Here is a 20,346-nt window from a genome sequence, read left to right on the forward strand (position 1 = left end):
TTTGAGCATTGGAATGTTTGTCCACAAAAAAAACCTAATTAGTTGATCCTCGCTAAAAAGTAACTTTTGTGGTTTATCATCGATTTGGTGATTTGTAAATATAATTAAGTCATGACCACCAAAAGGTGTCAAAGTTCGAACATGTTAATAGCCGAGGTGGGTGCCGAGGCCGAGGCTTTTGAATTGTTAATTTATGAGATAGTAGATATTCACCGTACATCAGGACTAAGGAAACCGTCTTTTTCTTACCATTTGGTTGGCAAATTTATTTTCTAACTTATCTGAATTCAAAGTGTTAATAGCGTAGAAATCAAAAACCGTACACAAATAAACGATAAAAGTATGACTTTTCTTTTTAAGCGTAACCTATACAATGCTCATTTCATTCACGTAAAGTAACTAATCGATTGATGTGGAATATTTATTTTGAAAAAATACCAGAGCCTGAGCAGCGTCGGAGCAAACAATTTCGTCTCCTAAGAGGTGATTGATATTTGACGTCTTTAAAGTATGCAAAAAAAGCCTTAACCTTCGTGCGCGGGCGCGTCTAAGCCTCAAAACGTGATTTATTATTCTGCTGCCCAGCAACAAGCAACGGCGATGGTAACGATGAAGTTTTTTTATTTTCTCCAAACCCCCTCCACAGTTGACAACAAACCCTTTTTTTCTTATCCTACCTTTGTTGCACCGAAAACATTGCTCCCCATAATGCCCCAGTTGTCCTCACAGCGTTCCGCGTTTACAGACGTGTACAACCCCTCCAATCCATGCGGCCCGCAACACCCTGCCCTGTGGATGGTGTCGTTGAACTTCGTTGCAATGGTTGCATGCGAAAAAAAAGCTACCAACCGTAGGACCTCCCTCTTCCATGAATCATGATGATGCACCAAACCCTACCCCCAAATGGCGTGATTTGTAGCCGATCGAACTCGGCCTCGTTCTAAACCGCGGATGGCGGGTCTTTGTCCTTCTACCTCGTCCATTTTTCCCCTCACAATGTCGTCTCACAGAACCACCACCATGCCACCGGCCGTTAACGACAGTCACAACCATTTGCGTCGACATTCGAATCGCATGACGTTGGTATCATGTTTTTCGGTTGGCTTCACTTCGTTTGAACCCAAAGTTAACAACTAGCTCGTTAGCTTTTGCAAATGACTGTTGCCTGGGTGTTGGAAATAAATGTTTTACACCAACCAACCAACCAACCAACCACTACTAAAATCGAACAATAAAATGTGATCTTCTCCGTTTCACAGTTCACAAGTGTTTTACGAGTTCAATTCACGATCAAAATATTCCTGCATCCATAAAAGAGAAACCGTTGCTCCCATCTCAATTCGGTGAGAAAAGGAACATCCAATCCTACACACATTAATCATCAAATGCAAGTGCAAGCATTCCTTTTCTTTTTCCTAATCGCGTTCTACCGCACACGGTACGTTGGCATTTTGCCCAAAACTTTGCCTAAGCTGGACTGAAAAAGTGATTTCGAGAAGCGCACATCTATGATAGATAAAAAGAAACCCCCACTCACTGTCCACTCTAATTGCAATTAGGCCACCATGTCAGGTGACGGAACCCGGGTGTCTACGGGCGCAAAGGTAGGTAAAATATCGGGGCAGACACACGTGCGACGCACAACAAATCGAAAACGTCCGGCGAAGCAATCCGAGTCCGAAATATGAGGGAAAATTTTGGGGGTGAATCATCGATCGGACTTGTTACTCCATTGGAAAATTTCCAAAACGAACCAGAAAGCGGTCCAAAAGTGTCATCCTTCCACGAAGGGAAAAATATAAATATAATCGGTTTTACTTTTTTTGTACCGTCGATGTGAAAATGGTCCGATTTTCTAGGAAACACACTAGGAAAAACATCGTTTACCACTACGGCTGTCCCGATGGTCTGTTCACAAAAAACAAGATGACTGTGCAGAGAATATAATAACATCTTGGCATGATTGCCTGGAACCACTTTGGACTCATTTTTCTATTATATTTCTACTGTTACTTTTATGTTAAAAGTATATTTAAAAATGTTTTTAAAAACAGTAAATCCAAACAGACATCATCACTTTAAAGGTGAAGGTAAGTTTTCAGCTAACGCGAATCTTGGTTGGAAAATTCAAAAGGCGCCTTAAGGCTTTAAGAAAGCTGTAATTTTACCTTGGAGAAGAAAGATAACCAATATGATATGAATGTTCGCTGAATCCGAACAATCTTAGTACCTTTTCTTGGGTTTAAAATATGTTTTTTAATGAAAATAATAACAAATAAAACGTTTCGAGTAGAGTAAAATTTCACTCGCTTGTTACTCGCTTTAAAATAAAAAGCATAATTTTTATAAAAAAGTTATTTAATCACAGAGGCTCACACAAAAATGAAAAACAAGCTCAATATATTTTCTCCAATCTATCTACAATTTAGTCTTTTGTCAGTCCCTATTCATTTAAAATGTTATACTTGTTCAAACTCTTCGTAATCAAGTTATATATATATATATATATATATATTTTGATGTTTCTAAAACATTCAATTTGATGTATTCTTGATGTTAACTGGTTAGCTCTTTCTCATCCTTTTGCAAACATGTCATGTTAACGCTAATAATTTGTGTAGCGAATTTTCACTAGCCAACCCTTCATAGTAAGATCATTTTGTAAGAGATTCGAACAACGTTAACCCTGAGATACGTAATAAATTCGCCTTGCTCACGTCCGTGTACAACATAATCATTACCGATCGTGATACGACAATTCTGCGAACAAAATAGCAAAATCCCTTTTCCATCAGCTGATCGAAGGCGGTCATTAATGATCGTCATGTCGTTGCATTTTATTTGCTCGTTGTACTTACATCAACGTTTTCGCAGGCAGGTATTTTCCCTTATTATGCACCCTCTGTCCGCCGCATAGCAAAAGTTCCCCAACACCATTCCTAGAAGGACAATTATCATTGCGAAACAGCTTCCACCCGTCAACAACAGTTGCACAACAACACCATGGCCGTGGTTGGCTGGCAACTCACAACAATTACACCTAACATCCTGTCGATGGCAAACCGGCACGCGGCTGAAGTGGCCAGAAGAGACACACCGGGGGTGTGATTTGCGATCATTACGAACCGGCCCCCTTGTGTTCAGCCCTTGTGTCCGTGGAAAGCAAGGGCCACGACGCGTTCGGAGCTCCCTCTCGTCTACGGTTGGTGTTCCGGGTGCTTCGAAGCCAATTTTCCGGTCATTGGACCTGGTGGAACGGAGGCAATCGACGAATGCAAACGAAGCCGAACACTATTACATGGTGTATGAACGTTGCGTGAATAGTACCGGCATTATGGTAGAACTATTTCGTCATCCTTTCCGGGTGGGCGACTATTGATTTCTCATTACAAATTTGGAATCTATGGTTTTTATAGGAAAAAATTCCTTGATGTACAAATCAGAGGTGTAACTTATTCTCGCTATTATCTTTGGAAAATATGGAACAAGGTATCACCTTGTTCAAATCAAAAAGTATTAAAGCAACAATCAACTGCAATCGTTAAAAAGCCTGCCTTGTTGCCAGTCGCTTTGTTCAACGGACTAATAAAATGCTGGTTCTGTTTTACGAAGCAGCACATTACGCCTTTTAACAACCGATGGATGACCCCCATTAGGCTTCCTCACAGTCGTCAAGGATGTTGTCTGCGATCGTATTTTTATTCCAACTTAACAACGAGGTTCACAAAACCACACACAGTAATACGGACCGTGTCGATCAACTCAAGGGCACGAATAAGGCTGTTGTTGAATAATGGAGTCGTTTTCTTTCGCTCGTTTCCGGTTGGTTGATCGAGCATTCCACAATAAACTCGTCCGAGGCCGGCCTCACCGCCCTTTTTAGCCACATAGTCGTCTTCCCACATCCGATCAATGTTAGACGACATTTTCAACGGGAGCAAAATGCGTGCTCTAGGCCAATCCACCAATCGATGCTGCCCTTGAACTCCACCAGTAAACGTCTCCTACTTGTTGACGTGTGTTTTTTTATTCATTCCTTGTTTGAATTATCATACAACTTCCCAACGATACGCCGTGAAAGTGTGTTTGCTTGTTGAGTGGATGTTGTTGGCATAAAGTATCACCCTTCGCAGCATCAGCAAGGAGCGTGAACGTCTGGACGGGATGGAGCACGGTCTGCAGTTGTCATTTATATTCCTGAAGGAGTGAGACATATCGTGCGTTTAAGCGTTAGAGACACGCAACTGCCGTGCACTTCTCTGGAGTAAATCTTTGTCCTCGAAAACGAACAGCACTTGGAGCTGGAACAGCTGCGTTGGAGAAACATGCAATTTGCAGTCTTGTCGACAACAAGAAGTGCTTTCGATTGAAGGTTTGAGCTGAGCTTCCAATGGTGTTCCCTAACAGAAACATGTATAGGGTAGGTCGTCAAGATTGAGGTTTTTTTCTTCTGACATTTCATTTGATTTTTTTTTATGTCTTATCGTGTTTCAACAGGCAAGATGTTTGAAACATAGTCTTAGACACAAACACAAATGTATATTTATTTCAACGAACTATTAATCCTTTAACTTGTAACGCATTTTATTTAAAACAACGTGAAAAGCTTAACAAACATGTGGCCTGGAAACCTGGCATTGGAAAAATGTACAATCATTTCCAAACCTATTTAAGTCTTAGAAGGCAAAAAACACCGTTTAGCATAATAATGCATCTTTCGTAAATATACGATATTTTAGATATAAGGGATACAAAATGCGAATATACAGTTGTTGATTTTTTGTAATTTACTTGCGTGTTTATGTTAATTTCAAACAATCAGTGAATTAAGATTGAAAAATATCGAACACAATCAATTGAAATTAACATAAAAATATGTTTTCAACATTTTAATATTATCTTTTGCCGGTTTAAAATTGACTAAACGAAACATAATAAATCTTTTAAAGAATAAACTGTTCACAAGACCTTTTGATGTACAAGTTTGTTGATAAATTTTACCAAAGCCACCTTTAAACCCACATTGGCCCAACATCTTTTTTAAATATTCCCCAAAAATCTTTATCAGTCGGTTGGATTGCCTTGACCTACAGCGTTTCAGTGCCAGCGAACAACGACGTGCCCCAACCAACCAGAAGCTCAAACGCAGGATATCACCTTATCACCGCGTTATCGGGCCCCGATTCGATTCCTTCACCTCTGTTGGTGGCCACTTCGATAATGTTGTTTATTTCTCGGGTGGTATAAGCAAACGGGCCACCGACACGTTTCCAACGCCAATGCCGGTGGCTTCGGCCGTATCTCACACCCTGGCGCGGTGAGAAATATCAACTAATTTGGTGTGAAGCACCAAAGCCCCCGTTTGAATGTACAAATTAATTAGCGCTTTACCTGTGCCCCGGGAGATACGGGTGTGTGATCTATCTCGCGATCGCGTTCTATTGTTGTTGCCGCCGAACCACAATTCTCTCTGCGTCGATGTGTCACATAACCAACCGTCGCGCTGGCTAATATGCACCACTACAGTGTTCCACGTGGGGAAAATAAACGAAAGTGTCTCCGGTCGGGTGGAACCATTCGGAAGGATAAAAGTAAACGAACGGAACTAAGGTTCTGATGAGCCTTTTGCTATACAATCAACGCTGGGGCACACTCAAACGTAAAATTTATCACTAACCAAAGGCGAAAACACTAAAAATTTAAAAGAAAACGACATAGAGAATTATATAGCGCAGTCGGAACATATTCACACAAATTCGCGTACAGACAAAAATTGCTTTATTTTTTTTCTAGCTAACACGTGCCATTTATGGCATGTCCTGCACTGATGCACTATTGAGAACTCGTTCGCGTAACTACCAAGAGAATTTCAGACACAAAAGCACCAACCAGAATCCACATTCCCGAAGAAAATAGAACGCCAATCGATCAGCAAAGATCACAGATCGATGCGCGTCTTTACTCACGAGACGACACACTACTACTGCCACGGCAAAAACAAAAAACCAGCTGTCGTGGCTTTGTGCGAAAAATTTCGATCAGCTGCGAAGCCGAATAGACTTTTCTCTATTTTCCGCTCCGCTCTCTCCGTGGCAAAAAGGTCTCGATGGCATTACTCTCGCTCCCCCCTGAGGTGTGCTAAACAACATTCAATTTGTGCGCGTCATTGACATTGACTTTTCGGACTTGCTTTATTTTGGTTCGTTTTAATTTGTTTGGTTTGTCGTTTGTTTTTCTTTGCCTTCGTTTTTCACGTGTTACACGCCCGCCTTCCCACACGTTAGTTGGAGATAAGGACACACGCAGCAGGCAGCACACGGTTGCCCGGTGCCATCGTGCCGATAGACAATTTGCGAGGAGTCTTCTGCGTCACTCTAAACGGCATTCGTCAGATGGGAAAACCTGCGTCATCCCTTTTCGAGACGACGTTTTCGGTACCCGTTGATTTTTTACATAACACACAAGAAAGGAAACGAAAATTTTCCACTCAACACGCCGGTCCGAACCACAGAGGGAACGAAACGGAAACACGATGGGCCGAGTGAAACGACACAACGAAAAATAGACACTAACAAAAATGCACATGCAAAATGTGTGGTGCGCGGCAAAACACACAAACTGCAACAGTTCGACGCACTGCGACACGAGCTGTCAGCTGGTCCAAAGGTAGTTCTTCGCACGAGACTACCTTTCAACATGCCGATTTTCTTCCAACAATACAGCCCACGGCGCGGATGGATCCACGCATCGCACAAGAAACAATAATGCACCGCGCCCCTAGACAACAAAGCCGCCCCTCGCTGCACATACACTGCTGCGTGGAATCGCGAATGTGTGCGATTGCTAATAACAAGGGTCAAATACACTGGATACTAAATAATCGATGTCCACAGCTGTGCTAAATTACACTCGTTCTGTATAACTATCAATTAATGCAACTAGATATTGCACAAGCGCATGTTTAACACTCTACCACTCGATAAGACCGACTGGGGTTGCAAACACGTAAACCCCCCCTTCATGACAATCACAGGATAATCCATTTAAACGGTGACAAAGAGATTCATTTCATTTCCACTCCACAAAGCCTCAGTGATGTTCGATTTCTTCTCCAGCATTGCCGTGACGGCCATTTCAATAAATTTCCTATGCCCCACAACAACAGCTGATCACACACTCACACACCCCTTATTACAGTACGTCTCTTTAATTTTCGAAAAAAGCTATTTCTTACTCAGCACTACAGGCGAACGTGCTTCACCTTCGGCAGTCCTCTTGCAACTGACGCGGTCCGATATAGCGACAGTAGTAACTGTAACGGGGAACGGTAGGTACAACACGTTACTGTTGCTAGGTATGCGTATTAAAAACACAAACTAGGTACAGAGAATCAAATCAAACAGGCACTTCAGTAACAAAGCTTCCCATGGGGCAGAATTTGGGAACCAAGAAAAAGAAGTGATTTCAATGCATTTTAATTGAAAATCAATCATAAAAAAAGTATATTGCATGTTAGTTGTGAACTGTAGGTTTGTATTTTCTACTCGACATACTTGTGTTGTGCACGAAGAGTTTTAAATTCTTGTTTTAGCTTAATTTTTTTTTAAATTATAACAGAATTTAAAAGGGATTCTAGACTCAGAGAGGTTCGACTGTACATTACACTTCTCACCGAACTACACACGCAAAATATGCGCAACAGCTCACAATATAGCTCGCAAAGTCATATTTGTGAGTCGCCAACTACCCTCTATACAAGTCACTGAATCACATTTTTAAATTTAAACGCAACCACACTGAACCCACTAGTTCCTATAATAGGAATCGTTGAACCTAGCGATTTGAAAAGATAGATATTATAATAAATCAAAACATACATAAATTATCTATTAACACGTCAAGACACACAGAAAAGTAAAATACCAATATTTTGTAAGAATAAAATGTAAGAAATAAACCCATAGATATGTCAGTAAACATCAATCAATTGTCATTAGTTAACGTTGAAATAACGGCTAGGACTGGCGATGGTACAAAGGTTTGTTCAATTCAATGTGGTAAATTGTATTTGATAAATTCAAGTATGTAACTGTACTAAAGTTCAACCGGATTATTATTTATAAACTTTGAAAAGTAGTCGTACTTCGAACCTCACTTTAGCTACTTTTAAATGTTTCACATCAGACCGATCGAACAACAGGTTGTCTGTAATGTTCATTGTTCAATTAAATTTAGTTGGTTCTACTGCAATTTTAATTCTACAAATATTTGCATACTCCTTGGTTAGAAACATCTTCAACCTTAAAGCAAAACAGATTTGTTCAAAGGTACATACTGTAGACATGTTCAAATGTAATGTACAATAGACTTTTTGCCGTAAATACTGTGTAAATCTAAGTTCTTGCTTTGAATAGACTTATGGAGGAATTCCACGACATTTCCCCTACCGTCTTTTTTTTAACAAAGAAAAACAATAAATACTGTATCAAACCCACAACAGTGGAATTCGACCATTCGTCCTCACCACAAATATTTCTAGCCACGGACGATAGGCAATGTTTTGACACTCTCGTTTCAACTATGGTGATTGCACTTGAAACATGTGGAAGCAGTTGACGAAATGTGTGTGCAGTCGAAAGCCGCCTGTCTCCTGAGACGACGGCGTCAGGCTGAAAAAGGACGAATACTAACCTCTCAACAACTATGGCCACACTCGAAGGAGAAAAGCAATAAATTTCAACGCTTGGTTTCGAGCCTTTTAAAATTTATGAGCATTATTTCGGTTTGTGTGGCCTTTCTCCAAATCCAGCTTGAAGTGGTTATTGGCACAAACAAATGAAAACAATAACTTTATCGCACAGACTTCAACGGCATCTTGACATTATGGCATTTATATTTGTAATATGAAATTCATTACCTTCATATACAATTAAATTTTGATATGTAAATTTGTCTTTCCACACATATCCGATGTACTCAACTAAGGCCACTAACTAATTATTTTTAACCTGTTCTTTCATCCAAAACGCCGGAAAAATGTGGTACAAACCAAGAAAATGACACGAAACCACTTGAATCCGACGGATCACTTTTCCTGGTCGTGTCTAACCTCATGTAAACAGATTGCTTGTATGCCTCGGGTGATTCACGGTGGAAAATGCAGAAGACACACTTGTGGCGAAAGGGAAAATGCATCCGTTGCACAGTTCACAAAAAGATGCACGACCATTCACAGTTAAGAGAGAAAAGGTTAAAGAAATCGTATCATCAACCAAATGTACCCTTGGAAATGCCGCCAACGATTGTCTTGCTCTTTGAAATTTTCCAATGTTGAAAATGATGCGTCAGTGATGTTTCAAGTGGAAAAATCAACCCAACGATCCTTTCGACCTCGATACCTATTCATTTGTCCTTCTCGAAATTCCTAACCCGTTTCAGCTATGCATTTAACTGATGCAAACTGATGAGCTATGCAATACAAAAGGATGTAAAAATAAAAATTTATTTTATTCGAAACACTGTTTTAACGATTGATTCCCATAACTGTATTAAACACTAGGTGTTTTTTTTTAAATGAGTTAGTTTTTGAGTAATTGAATTTCCTTGATTGTGGAATGGAAGGTGTGCAGTTTTCGATAAGTGAATCATCGTTGAAGATATTTTAAATTAAATAGTTTCCTTTATGTTTATAACTGTTAATCTACGTTTTCAAAACTTGAAATTATCTACGTTTCCACATGGTTATGTTTTCCATTTCAGTTTACTTTTTAAAAATTCTGCCTAGCGCAAAATTGTTTTCATAATTATTTCACTTGCTAAAACTCGTGCTCGCATCCCACAGGCGTGAATAGGAAAATGCACCCTTGTATTGAACAGTCTCGCTCCGGTGGAAAAACTAAGCCGCTCCGCACACTTTTGCGGATATTTGCCTTGCGTAAAAGGGCGTGGCCTACCGGGAAAGAGATAGCACTATGTGTGTTTTCCCAACAGTTCGAGATGGAGCATTTAGCAAACACATTTTTTTTCACCGTCATTTTGCTTTTAAATTGCAGCAGAAACAGTTCAACGTAAATATTACCATATTATGCCCCTGCACCAATGCACGGAAAAACCAATATCAGCAAGGCGAACAGAAAGAAAACAGAGGAAACTGTGCGTCTTATGAATTTTCCACCTCCATGGTTCAATCGTCCAATCAGAGCAGGCGGCAGAACGTTTCGATGGGAAACGGTTTCGGTTAGAACGGCGGGAATGCATTTCTCCGAGGACTGAACAGCGCAATATTCAAACCAACAACGTAAGTTAGACGTAAGGAAGCGCATTAGTCTTCGTCGAGTGCTTGAACCGTGCGTGCGTGAAAGCGGTTCAGAACATTTTCCCGAGATTCATTCATTCCTCTTGAGGTGATGTGTATTATTCAAAATAAGTTCAATATGACGAAACTGGTGAAAGGAGTTTTTTCATAAATCGTTTTAAATGTGACAACGGGTGTCATGTAGAAAAGTAAAGCGTTGAGAAAATGATGCTACAAAAATTAAACTAAAAAAAGTGAAAACAAAAATATTCAAACTGGCAAGTTGACGTGAAAAAAAAGAATTGCAAACGATCAGAAATATCATTATCAATAAAAGAACGAGAAGACAATTACCAGCTGAAGAGTGTTTCCAAATGTACAACAAGATGTCCAGTTTTGAATCGGCCTCGTCGGACGGTGGTGATCTTTGTCAACGTGTTTGTGATCCGGATCCGTACTATGAAACCAATGGTGGCTACTATACGCAGCTTTACCCAGCAGATTCACAAAACCCAGGTGTGCAAATCAACGTGTGTTTTTCGACGGTGTGATTGATTTAGAAACATAAATAGAATTTTTAATAAGCCCTTAGAAGTGTTACAAAGTTTGATCAATTCAAAGAGATTATTATATTGAATATTTCTCCCAAAATGACATTCGACAGGAGCGCGTAAAATTAGCTACTTCCTTTTTCAAATTCAAACCCTCAAAACTGTAAAATTTTACCAGAATACTTTCTTATATGCTCCTGCAGAAGAGCTGTGTTTCGAGACTCGCTTTCCGAAAAAAACCCATTCGGCCGGCTGTTGAAGGATTATTTCTTTTTGTATACAAAAGAAAAGTTTAGGCAACTATGAAGTAAACGAACGGTATAACAATAAACCACCCAAGAGATGGACGAGGTGGAAAAAGAAAAATACCTCGATGAAGAGAGTTCAACAGGAACTCTCTAAATTTAGCCGAATTATTACCTCCGTCAAGCGGCTCGAACGGTAGCTCCAAAACAAACAACCCAGTGCCGATAACACCCAAGGTCCCGGGAACACACGTTCCCGTCCGCATACTTCCCGGGGGCTTCTGGGATCTTCCGGCCGTAAAAAAGAGGAACCACGGCATTGCCCAGGGACGGGACTGTTCCGGCGCACTAGTGCAATGCTCGCTTCGTTTCACAGTTTACGTTGGAGTTTTACTTGCGCCGGCCTGTGGTCGCTCTGCAGCAGTTTGATGATAACTTTCATTACGTTTGAGGTAACCGAATCCTAGGGTCCATCAATAATCCGTCACTCACCGCTGAGAAGACTCATGGCGTGGAGGTGTATTTGATATTTTTCGATACTATTTCCCGGCAATCGTGACTAATCGTTTGGTGATTTTGAATACAATGTTGACGAAATGAGGGTGCCTGAAGATGGCCATTGGGTGTGGATATTACCAATAGGACGAACATGAAATTAACCATGTGTATGACGGTGCTTTTTCATATATCATATATGATTTTATACACTCACAGACAACGTACCAAAATTGTGTTTGATGCTGTTGACTATCTGTAGTATCAAATAAAAGAGATTTTTGTACTTCCATGGCATTTTGTCGTGTATTCTAGATTCTTATCTTTCACATTGTGATAAGGCCATGTTTGCACATACTATTCTAAATAATAACCCACCTCTACAACAAGCATCGGTGGTTCAGTGGTAGAATGCTCGCCTGCCACGCGGGCGGCCCGGGTTCGATTCCCGGCCGATGCAACTGAATTTTTTTTTTTCCAAATTTTTAGCTTCCATTCGTTCATTGCTTTATCAACAGTCCGTAGTTAAAACCAAAATGCAACCTCTTATGCTAAACAAACCCAATACTATCCCGTTTTCCTTTTTCCGGAAAACATTCAGCTAGCGTTGTACCGTGAAAGGGATACTTCCGTCTTCCTACTTTCTCTTAACATAAACATTCTCAAGTAGCGATATCCTGACACCGTCGTACTCTACCGGCATTAAGCAGCCACACGAGTAAAACCAGATTACAATCAGAAACATCTTAAATCGACCGAAAAATCATCACCGAAAATAAACAACATCACTCATTCATCATGCTAGCAGTCAGGAAATCAGACGGTTGTCAGTATTTTGAATGAATGCGAGTCCTTGTTGCGCTGTCGTTAGTTCACCGAGACTTTCTCTAGTCGAGTAACACACTTTGAACGTAGTAATGTTACGCTCAAGAGGTGGTATCTTCAACAGCTTCTCATTTTCCACAGCCCGCAAACGCAAGGCTATCGAATAACGGGGTTTGGGTGTAAAGGATTCAGCAGCAGCCCGACGAGTTCCGGAAACCGGACACTTTTCACGCTCCTTACGATCCCACACGGGGGAATTATCCTAATCCTTTCGTTGCTCATACTTTGCTTTCTATCATTTCCCATCCTTTTCGGAAAAAATACACCGATTTCCCATCGAAGGAAGGTGCCGGTTGTTGGTGGTTCCGTGGCAAGTGCACTGTGGCCCTGAATTTGTTTCGAATTTTTCACCGACCTTTTCTCTCTCCCGTTCTGTCGCCGCCAAACCAAACATAAACAACGGTCCGGGATTTATGTGCTTTGTACGGTCGTGCGTGCGCCTTCCTTGTGCGCCTTTCGACAACCCGACGGTGACGATATTCTTTTTCCGTCCAGAATTAGGCAAGAAGAACTGAAGGAAAACTCCGCACGACTCGAGACACCATTGACTGTGATTGTATCGTACGCCTATGGTAAACAAATCATTAAGATACGATACACTGCTTTTGGGGTCGGGTTTTTTCCTGGCCTTCCGGGGAAACGTTGCTCTTCTTTACGCGCTCGCTCGTGTTGAGGTCACTGAAAGTAAAAACTCTCGGTAAGATGAAGTAAATAGTCCTTTTTTCTCTACTTCATAAACTTACCTTTCCATCCTAAACCACACTTGACCAACGACCCCGGGAAAACGAACGCACGCACCGAGCGGTGGGATTTGTTTATTATTGTTGTTTCACGTTGGAGGGAAAACTTGCTGCTTCGGAACCCCGCTTGTCTATACTGATGGCCTTTTTCCCGTTTCTTTTTTTTCTATTCTCCCCGTCAGCAGCAGGAACGCCGGTGAACGGTCACGGTGGCCACGGCATCCTACTGGAAGAAGAAGGCTACTGGGGGTCACCGTGCAGCTCGAGTGAATCGCAACCGGATCCCACCCACCGGGATCGCTACTCGACACCGCCACCGCCCCAACCGCTTTCGGCAGCGATGACCCAAACGGCGCTGGGGCTCGGCGGCAGTACGGGGGGTGTCCTGGTGCGTCCGGGCCTTCGACACATCCCATCCGCGACCATCCAACCGGCCGACCAGTCGTCTTCCTACTCGTCCGTCGCCTCCTGCTCATCGTCTTCGTCGTCGTCTTCGTCCGCATCCCCGTCGACGTCTTCGTCACCCTACGGAGGTCATCCGAACGCCGGCTATCACCACCAGCCCCGACTTTTGGCACACGATGGACAGCACCAACCACACCAGCATCATCACCACCAGCACCAACAAACGCCACCGTCCATGTACTGCACGATGGTTTACGACAAAGGCGCCGGTAAGTTAGGTTGGTAAATGGTTCATTACACTATAAACTTGTGTCCAAAAGTACTACTCAAGACAGAGTTTGGTGTACCACTTGAACACTTATTCACATCATACTGAACACTACATAGTTTTTACATGTATCTTCGATGATAAGTACTCTCTTATCAAATTTGTTCATTGTTCAACATGCGCAAAGATCAGTAGCAAAGATTAGATTGCTTGCTCGCAAAGCTCAGATAAAAATGATTTAGATCAAATAGGTGTAAAAACACAGTTATGAAGGAAATGATGAATAACAACGAAAGAGCATCAAAAGCAGGGACATAATACTTCTGCTAAAGTTTTCTTAATTAATCTTTTGCAAATAGGAAAATGGAACAATCATGATACACCCCCATCTGCGTAATTAGCAGCAGTGAGATTTCAATACTTATTTTAATTAATGACAATTAAAGTTGATGAAAAAACTTGTTGGGATGCGAAATATAAACAATATGCCAAAGAATCTGCCTTTAATGCAACGTTTCATCTTTCGCAACGTCTATAAAGCATTTAGACGAAAACTTAAACATTGTTTTCTTTTATGTGATAAATGTTTGTTCAAATGTGACAACAATATAAGATAGGTTATTGAATGATTGTTAGTTTAAACCATTAGCAACAATTTAAAGCCTTGTTTTCATGCTTGAAAAATAAACAGGTTAGTATCAGAAATTGTTCTACAACAAAAAAACCAAAATGCTGTTATTGAAATTTCCTCGTTGATGATATTGTTCTCCTACTTCATATTTGTACAATTTTAAATGGTTATGAATATATTAGCGAACATGTAAAATCGTTCTTCGTTAGGTAGAAAAAATGAGTTCAAAAATTTGATTTTAACATAAAATTAATCAATCCATGTTTAACAACATCAAATCCTGCACTATTTCTTTGCACGCGCAAACAGCTTACATCCCTGACGAAGGATACTACGGCGGAGGGAATGGAACATCGCTGGACATTGTATCCGGCACTGGTGGCGAAGATCATTCGGCGCACCTCCAGGTGACCCCATCATCGACCGGAGTGATCCCCGGCAACGGACTGCCCGTCGTTCGCGTGGTCAAGCGCCGCAACACCGCCAACAAAAAGGAGCGTCGCCGGACGCAGAGCATCAACTCGGCCTACAGCTCGCTGAGGGATCGCATCCCGAACGTGCCGAACGATACCAAACTATCCAAGGTATGGTAGAATTTTGTACCTTAGAAGCTTGGCTTGTAAAAGACAACATTTTAAAGTAGAAAATGTTGAACTTTCGCTCAAAGGAAGGCAAATCATATTTCTCCCAAGGGTCTTCTACGCAGCTGGATAGATACTGACACACTTGGTTAAACAATGTGAGCTAAAAAGTAGCTAATTTTACATTTGACCAAAACCAGAACCCTAACCACATTTGCGAAGCTTCTTCTAAACGTTGATCCAAAAGTGCTAAAGAACACAATGTACACATGAAAACGATAATGAATCACTATTAATGGTTGCGCCCTTCCCTTCTCCGGACAGATTAAAACTCTTCGGCTAGCCATCTCCTACATCGCCCATCTGCTGGCGGTCGTCAACGGAAACCAGGACCCGTCGTGCGACTTCCGAGCGGAATTGGTGCCCTCGTCGCGCAAGATCAACGCCGAACGACGCGCCCAGAAGACGCTGATGCAAGTAAGTACCAGCTAGATAGTGGCCAGCCAGCCACTGGAAGTTGCCGATTCCTTCCCATAAGCGGGGAGTAGAATATTAAGTTAATTTCGGCAGTTTTTGGAAGTGAAACGAAAGCTAAGCTTTTTGCTTGCAACCGGGGGGATGAAACGGGGAAATATTCTTAATTGAATCATTATCTTTATGGGTAGAGTCTGGTTTATGCTCCGCTCGTTTGCGTTGGCGCATAATTCAGATGACAGGGACGTCCAAATCAAACGGAAATCGGAGAAGGGGGGAGGGAAGAAAGATCCCGTTCACCAACAGTCTGGAAAACCAGCGCTTCTATTTTCGGTGCGTACAAGGATGGAATCGGCAACAGCAACCAAACAACAGTTGCACACCAGTTCTTGTAGCGCCAACCAACCGAATCGGGTCTGGTTTTAGCACCCGCCTTGGCAGCCCGCTCGAAAGCAGACAAATATCCATCGGGGCGGGTGGTGTCGAGGGTGTGAATATTTCCACGGGTTTTCATTACCCTCGGCAGTCACACAGCCCCGGAGCCGCGTCAGAAGATACAACTTATTTAATACCGCAAAGTGCCCACTAATAGCGAGTAATTAGATTATTCGCGCAATGCAACCGTGGGTTTGTTGTTTGGAAAAAGCAACACCATTTCCACGCCGCGTGCCACTGGATGATGATGCTGATGCAATGGCAGTTAATTCGCTGATTGTTTTGTCATACCCGCAAACCCACAATGCAACACAATCGCACTTGACTCCTGTTGGGACCTGTTCGGTCGTTTAAGGGGTGTTTTATTACTCTTTCCTTTTATTTAAACGATTGTTAACGACTTTTCCGGCCCCTTTTTCACGAGAAGAGCGGACCCGAGAGTGTGTCGAGGGTTGGGAAAAAGGGTCTGCGTGCTGCACTGTGCACGGATTGACCAACGTTCAGTCCATCTTGGAACATCGAACGCCAATTACGGCGGAAGGAGAAAAGCGTGTGTGTGTGTGTATGTGTGACCACGATTTGGGTGGGAAAATGAACGCCCAAAGGATGGCGGGATATATCTCGTCAGCGAGGAAGAACCAAAAGATAGAACCTTTGTTGCGAGCAAAAGCGAGTGGATGCGAAATAGCACGACCTTCGTCACAAGCCTCGATGGCGCAGTAGGCAGCGCGTAAGTCTCATAATCTTAAGGTCGTGAGTTCGAGCCTCACTCGGGGCAGGTAGTATTTTTTTACCTCCCCTTCGGAAATATGATTTTTTGTGTGAATGTATGGCGTTTTGACAGAACGATAGGACATCCAGAATTTGATATTTTCAGAAACTGCCTCGTACCTGGATTGCAGAAGAGCATAATTAATCCACTTTACAGGTATGAACGAGAGTATAAATACCATAAGTAGTATAATCTAGATAAGAAAAATATGACGGAAACACAAACAAACTATTTGCTAAAACATAGATGCACAGAAGGAAAGTAATACAGAACCAAAATCGTACAATAAATATAGCACGGATTAACGGAGCTGAGAATGCTACAAACTTTAATTTTGAAAGTATGTTAAAGTGTTTTCCTGCACGAGCCATTTGAAAAATAATATAAAACATAGAGAATGCGGCAAAAAAGAGACTCTTATGGATTTGTATTGACCCCGACGTGATTTGAACACGCAACCTTCTGATCTGGAGTCAGACGCGCTACCGTTGCGCCACGGAGTCTTCGAAGTTGCCAACCTCAGATTACCAATTTAATCACGCTTACACAACAACAATTTCCACCCACCGTCTTGACTTGTCACCAATATCAGAAACGCCCCTTTTTCATCATCTCCCGCCTGCCGATTGTATGCGCATGCTCCTTGCATCGCTTAGCGAAGAAGGATGTATCATGTAACAGTATGTAATGTAACCCCCCATGTAGTGGGCACGTGGCAAAAAAAGAGCGATGAGTGATCGTCAACCGCGAGGGTGCAACTATGTGATAAATGAGGTCAAATGATTGAACCGTCGACATCAACATCGTTTAAAACCCCGAAAACATCATTAACGACGCCCATTTTCGGTGCATTGGTATTTATTAAATTACTTAAAATTCCTACCTTCGATTCTCCTTGTTCCAATTAGCAACCTGTTCTAGTTTTTTTTTTACCTTCGGCAATTAAAAAACCTTGTTCCCTGCTTATAGAAATGAAATATGTAAACCCATTTGTTACTGGAAACATATGCAACCTGCCTGGAAGTGAAAGAAAATACGAACAATTGATATAAATAACTGGCTCAGACTTTAAACATCTTTCTGGCTGAGAAGCCTTTCAATCAGCCCGTAACTTTCAGCGGCGGTGCCTCGCAGATGAAACGATTCCTGCGGAAGTAAAACTTGAAGTGTTGCTCGGTCCAAAACGGGAAGATCCACTCAACGTACCACAATACGGTATATCGTACGACAGTACACTTTCGGTATTAAAAATTGTCCCATACGCCGCTTCCATCCCATGGGGTAATCAAAACACTATCCATTTTTCCATAACGAACGTGTAGCTTAGCTTGCTTCCCATGAGCATGCAGAAAACCACTTGACATTGGGGCGGGAAAGGGAACGAAAGGGAACGTTCGAACGATAAAACTGCACTTGAAAATTTTCATCAGACAAATGATGATAACTTGCTCGATGCTGATCTTCATCCCGCAGGCAGCGGTATATTTACTTCCTACTGCGTAGGAAGAACCCATTACTGTAGAGTATGAAGCGCCAGACCTATAGTTTATTTCCGCCCGTCATTTTCCGGGATCGGAGTTGTCCCACATTTCTTTGATTGATGTAGCGCCCTTTGATCGCTGGAAGCACCAACCGCGGATCGGAAAAAATCTTTTTATCTAACAACGAGCAAAACGAGCAATAGAAACGGATATATATTCTCAAAACTGAATCTTTTAACCCATCGATTTTAATCGTCACAAAAGCTGAAGTTCCCATCGGTTCCTTCGACGGGGGGACACGCGAAGAGTGTTTCGGTACAACTGAAAGTAATGTTATCTCAAGTGGAAACCCATTTTCCGATTACAAATCTCATAGCCACGATCCATCCTAGAACGAAGCCGCCAGAGTAATGGTGCGGGACAAACGAAGTGCGTGAAACTTTTCGTGAGAAACTTCGCATAACGCTGACATGTTGGGATCGGCGGCGTTTTCCTTTGGCCGTTGAAAAATACTTTATACCGTCTCTCTTGTTCTTCCCACCCATGAGGCATAGGCTTAAGGCTTCACTTAGAAATCATTTGTCAATAATGCTAATTGTATTGTGACTCTCTTTTCGTGTTTTTCGTTTCATTTTCCACAGAATCTTTCCACCAACGGAGATGTCAGCAATGGCGCACGGAAGGTGAAAGGACGTACCGGATGGCCGCAGCACGTTTGGGCGCTGGAAACCAAAACTACGATCAAGTAAACGCCGCAAGGGCGATGAGGCACATACTGTCCTTTCGCGACAAGAAAAGGAAGATTTCATTTTGGATGAACGCGTCCAGCAATGGTGTTTTTGTGTTCCAAATCAAACAAATGAAATTATATATGTCTACAAACTGTCAAATGGAAAACAGTGAAAATTATTTTTGGTTCAATAGGTGACGTAAATATTCCATCTTTGCGCAACAACCGAGCTAGGCGGAATGAAAGATTAAGACATTTAAAAGCAGTCCCGAAAATGACAAAACTATGCAAAACATAATCTACAAAACATACTACGAATGCTTCGCATAATTTAGCACATGTATTAGATAAACATTGGGCGGCAGAGGAAAAGGAAATCCAATCCATTTGGGATCTTTTAAAAAAATATATAACTTCTCTAGATACTATCGGTAACAGAAACCAAATGAACTGTGTAAATATACAAAATACTTTCCAGTACTTACTCACTTGCTGCTGCATTTCTCCGCTGCTTTTCATCTCAATTCTAGCAAGAACCAGGGAGGCTGTGCCATTTTAGATTAGAGAGATAAACTAAACGATAGAGTTCTGGGAATAAAGTAAAAGATCGGCTTCAAAATATACTCCAGCGTGTTTTGTGTTCTTGTTTTGGGGTGTCTCATTTTTGCAGTATAATTATCCGAAATTTGAACCGTGCGATGTAGAATAACAGCCACCGCTTCGGGTGTATTTCCCTAACTTGGCCACAAAGGTGACGGGAGACCTCGGTGGTATGTTGGTATCTTTCGTGTTTCATGCGCGTGCGGATGCGCAATGGCTAATATTAGATACATTCTAATCGCTTTCCACGGAGATAAGTCGAAGAAAAAACCAGATGGCCACCCCCATCGTCAATTCGGAACGGACGCGCGCGTTTCCTTCTTCTTTATTCGATATCTTATCCCTTCTCCTACTTACACATCCTACAGACTAGGAGAGGTTTATGGGAATTTGGTACGGGTTCATGTATAAATATTTTTACTCCCGATCATTGCCGTTTGGAGCGTACACTTCTGCACACACAAAGAGGTACGTGCGAGCAACAGCAGAGGCAAATTTCAGATGCATCCGGACGAGATTCACAAGAATCTTATTGCCATCCATCGATTTATATGTTCGGCGTTACGGTTTCTTACGTTTGGATCAGTTTACCCCACTGAACACAGATAATAGCAACAACCCATTTCGAAGGATGGGCAAAAAGACCCGTAAACATCAAACCGGAAACGCCGGTCAACTGTAAATCGATTTACTATCAAAGTTTCCGATCTATATAAACAAACAACTGAACGACAGCTCAGCCAACTATCCGATACGAGG

The 20,346-nt window shown here is 41.9% G+C and overlaps 1 protein-coding gene and 3 non-coding genes across 4 annotated transcripts; 3 read left to right on the plus strand and 1 right to left on the minus strand.

The window, feature by feature from the left end:
• Positions 1-10,668: 10,668 nt before the first annotated feature.
• Positions 10,669-19,006, plus strand: LOC131259272 (heart- and neural crest derivatives-expressed protein 2). The gene is made up of 5 exons (XM_058260725.1): positions 10,669-10,810; positions 13,399-13,884; positions 14,824-15,098; positions 15,420-15,572; positions 18,899-19,006. Exons 1-5 carry the CDS (start codon positions 10,669-10,671, stop codon positions 19,004-19,006), a joined length of 1,164 nt encoding a protein of 387 aa, XP_058116708.1.
• On the plus strand, positions 11,975-12,045 carry Trnag-gcc (transfer RNA glycine (anticodon GCC)). Its single transcript has one exon. It is a non-coding gene; the product is annotated as a tRNA-Gly (tRNA).
• Trnam-cau (transfer RNA methionine (anticodon CAU)) lies at positions 16,710-16,782 on the plus strand. Its single transcript has one exon. It is a non-coding gene; the product is annotated as a tRNA-Met (tRNA).
• Trnaw-cca (transfer RNA tryptophan (anticodon CCA)) lies at positions 17,208-17,279 on the minus strand. Its single transcript has one exon. It is a non-coding gene; the product is annotated as a tRNA-Trp (tRNA).
• Positions 19,007-20,346: the final 1,340 nt, after the last annotated feature.

Source organism: Anopheles coustani, chromosome 3 (assembly GCF_943734705.1).
Source record: "Anopheles coustani chromosome 3, idAnoCousDA_361_x.2, whole genome shotgun sequence".
Lineage (NCBI taxonomy): Eukaryota > Metazoa > Arthropoda > Insecta > Diptera > Culicidae > Anopheles > Anopheles coustani.

Excerpts from the sequence above, each read along its gene's own strand:
- LOC131259272 (XM_058260725.1), top strand. The coding sequence starts at position 10,669 with ATGTACAACAAGATGTCCAGTTTTGAATCGGCCTCGTCGGACGGTGGT. Across the intron at positions 13,885-14,823 it reads GGTTTACGACAAAGGCGCCG|CTTACATCCCTGACGAAGGA; the intron begins GTAAGTTAGGTT and ends ACGCGCAAACAG. Across the intron at positions 15,099-15,419 it reads ACGATACCAAACTATCCAAG|ATTAAAACTCTTCGGCTAGC; the intron begins GTATGGTAGAAT and ends TTCTCCGGACAG.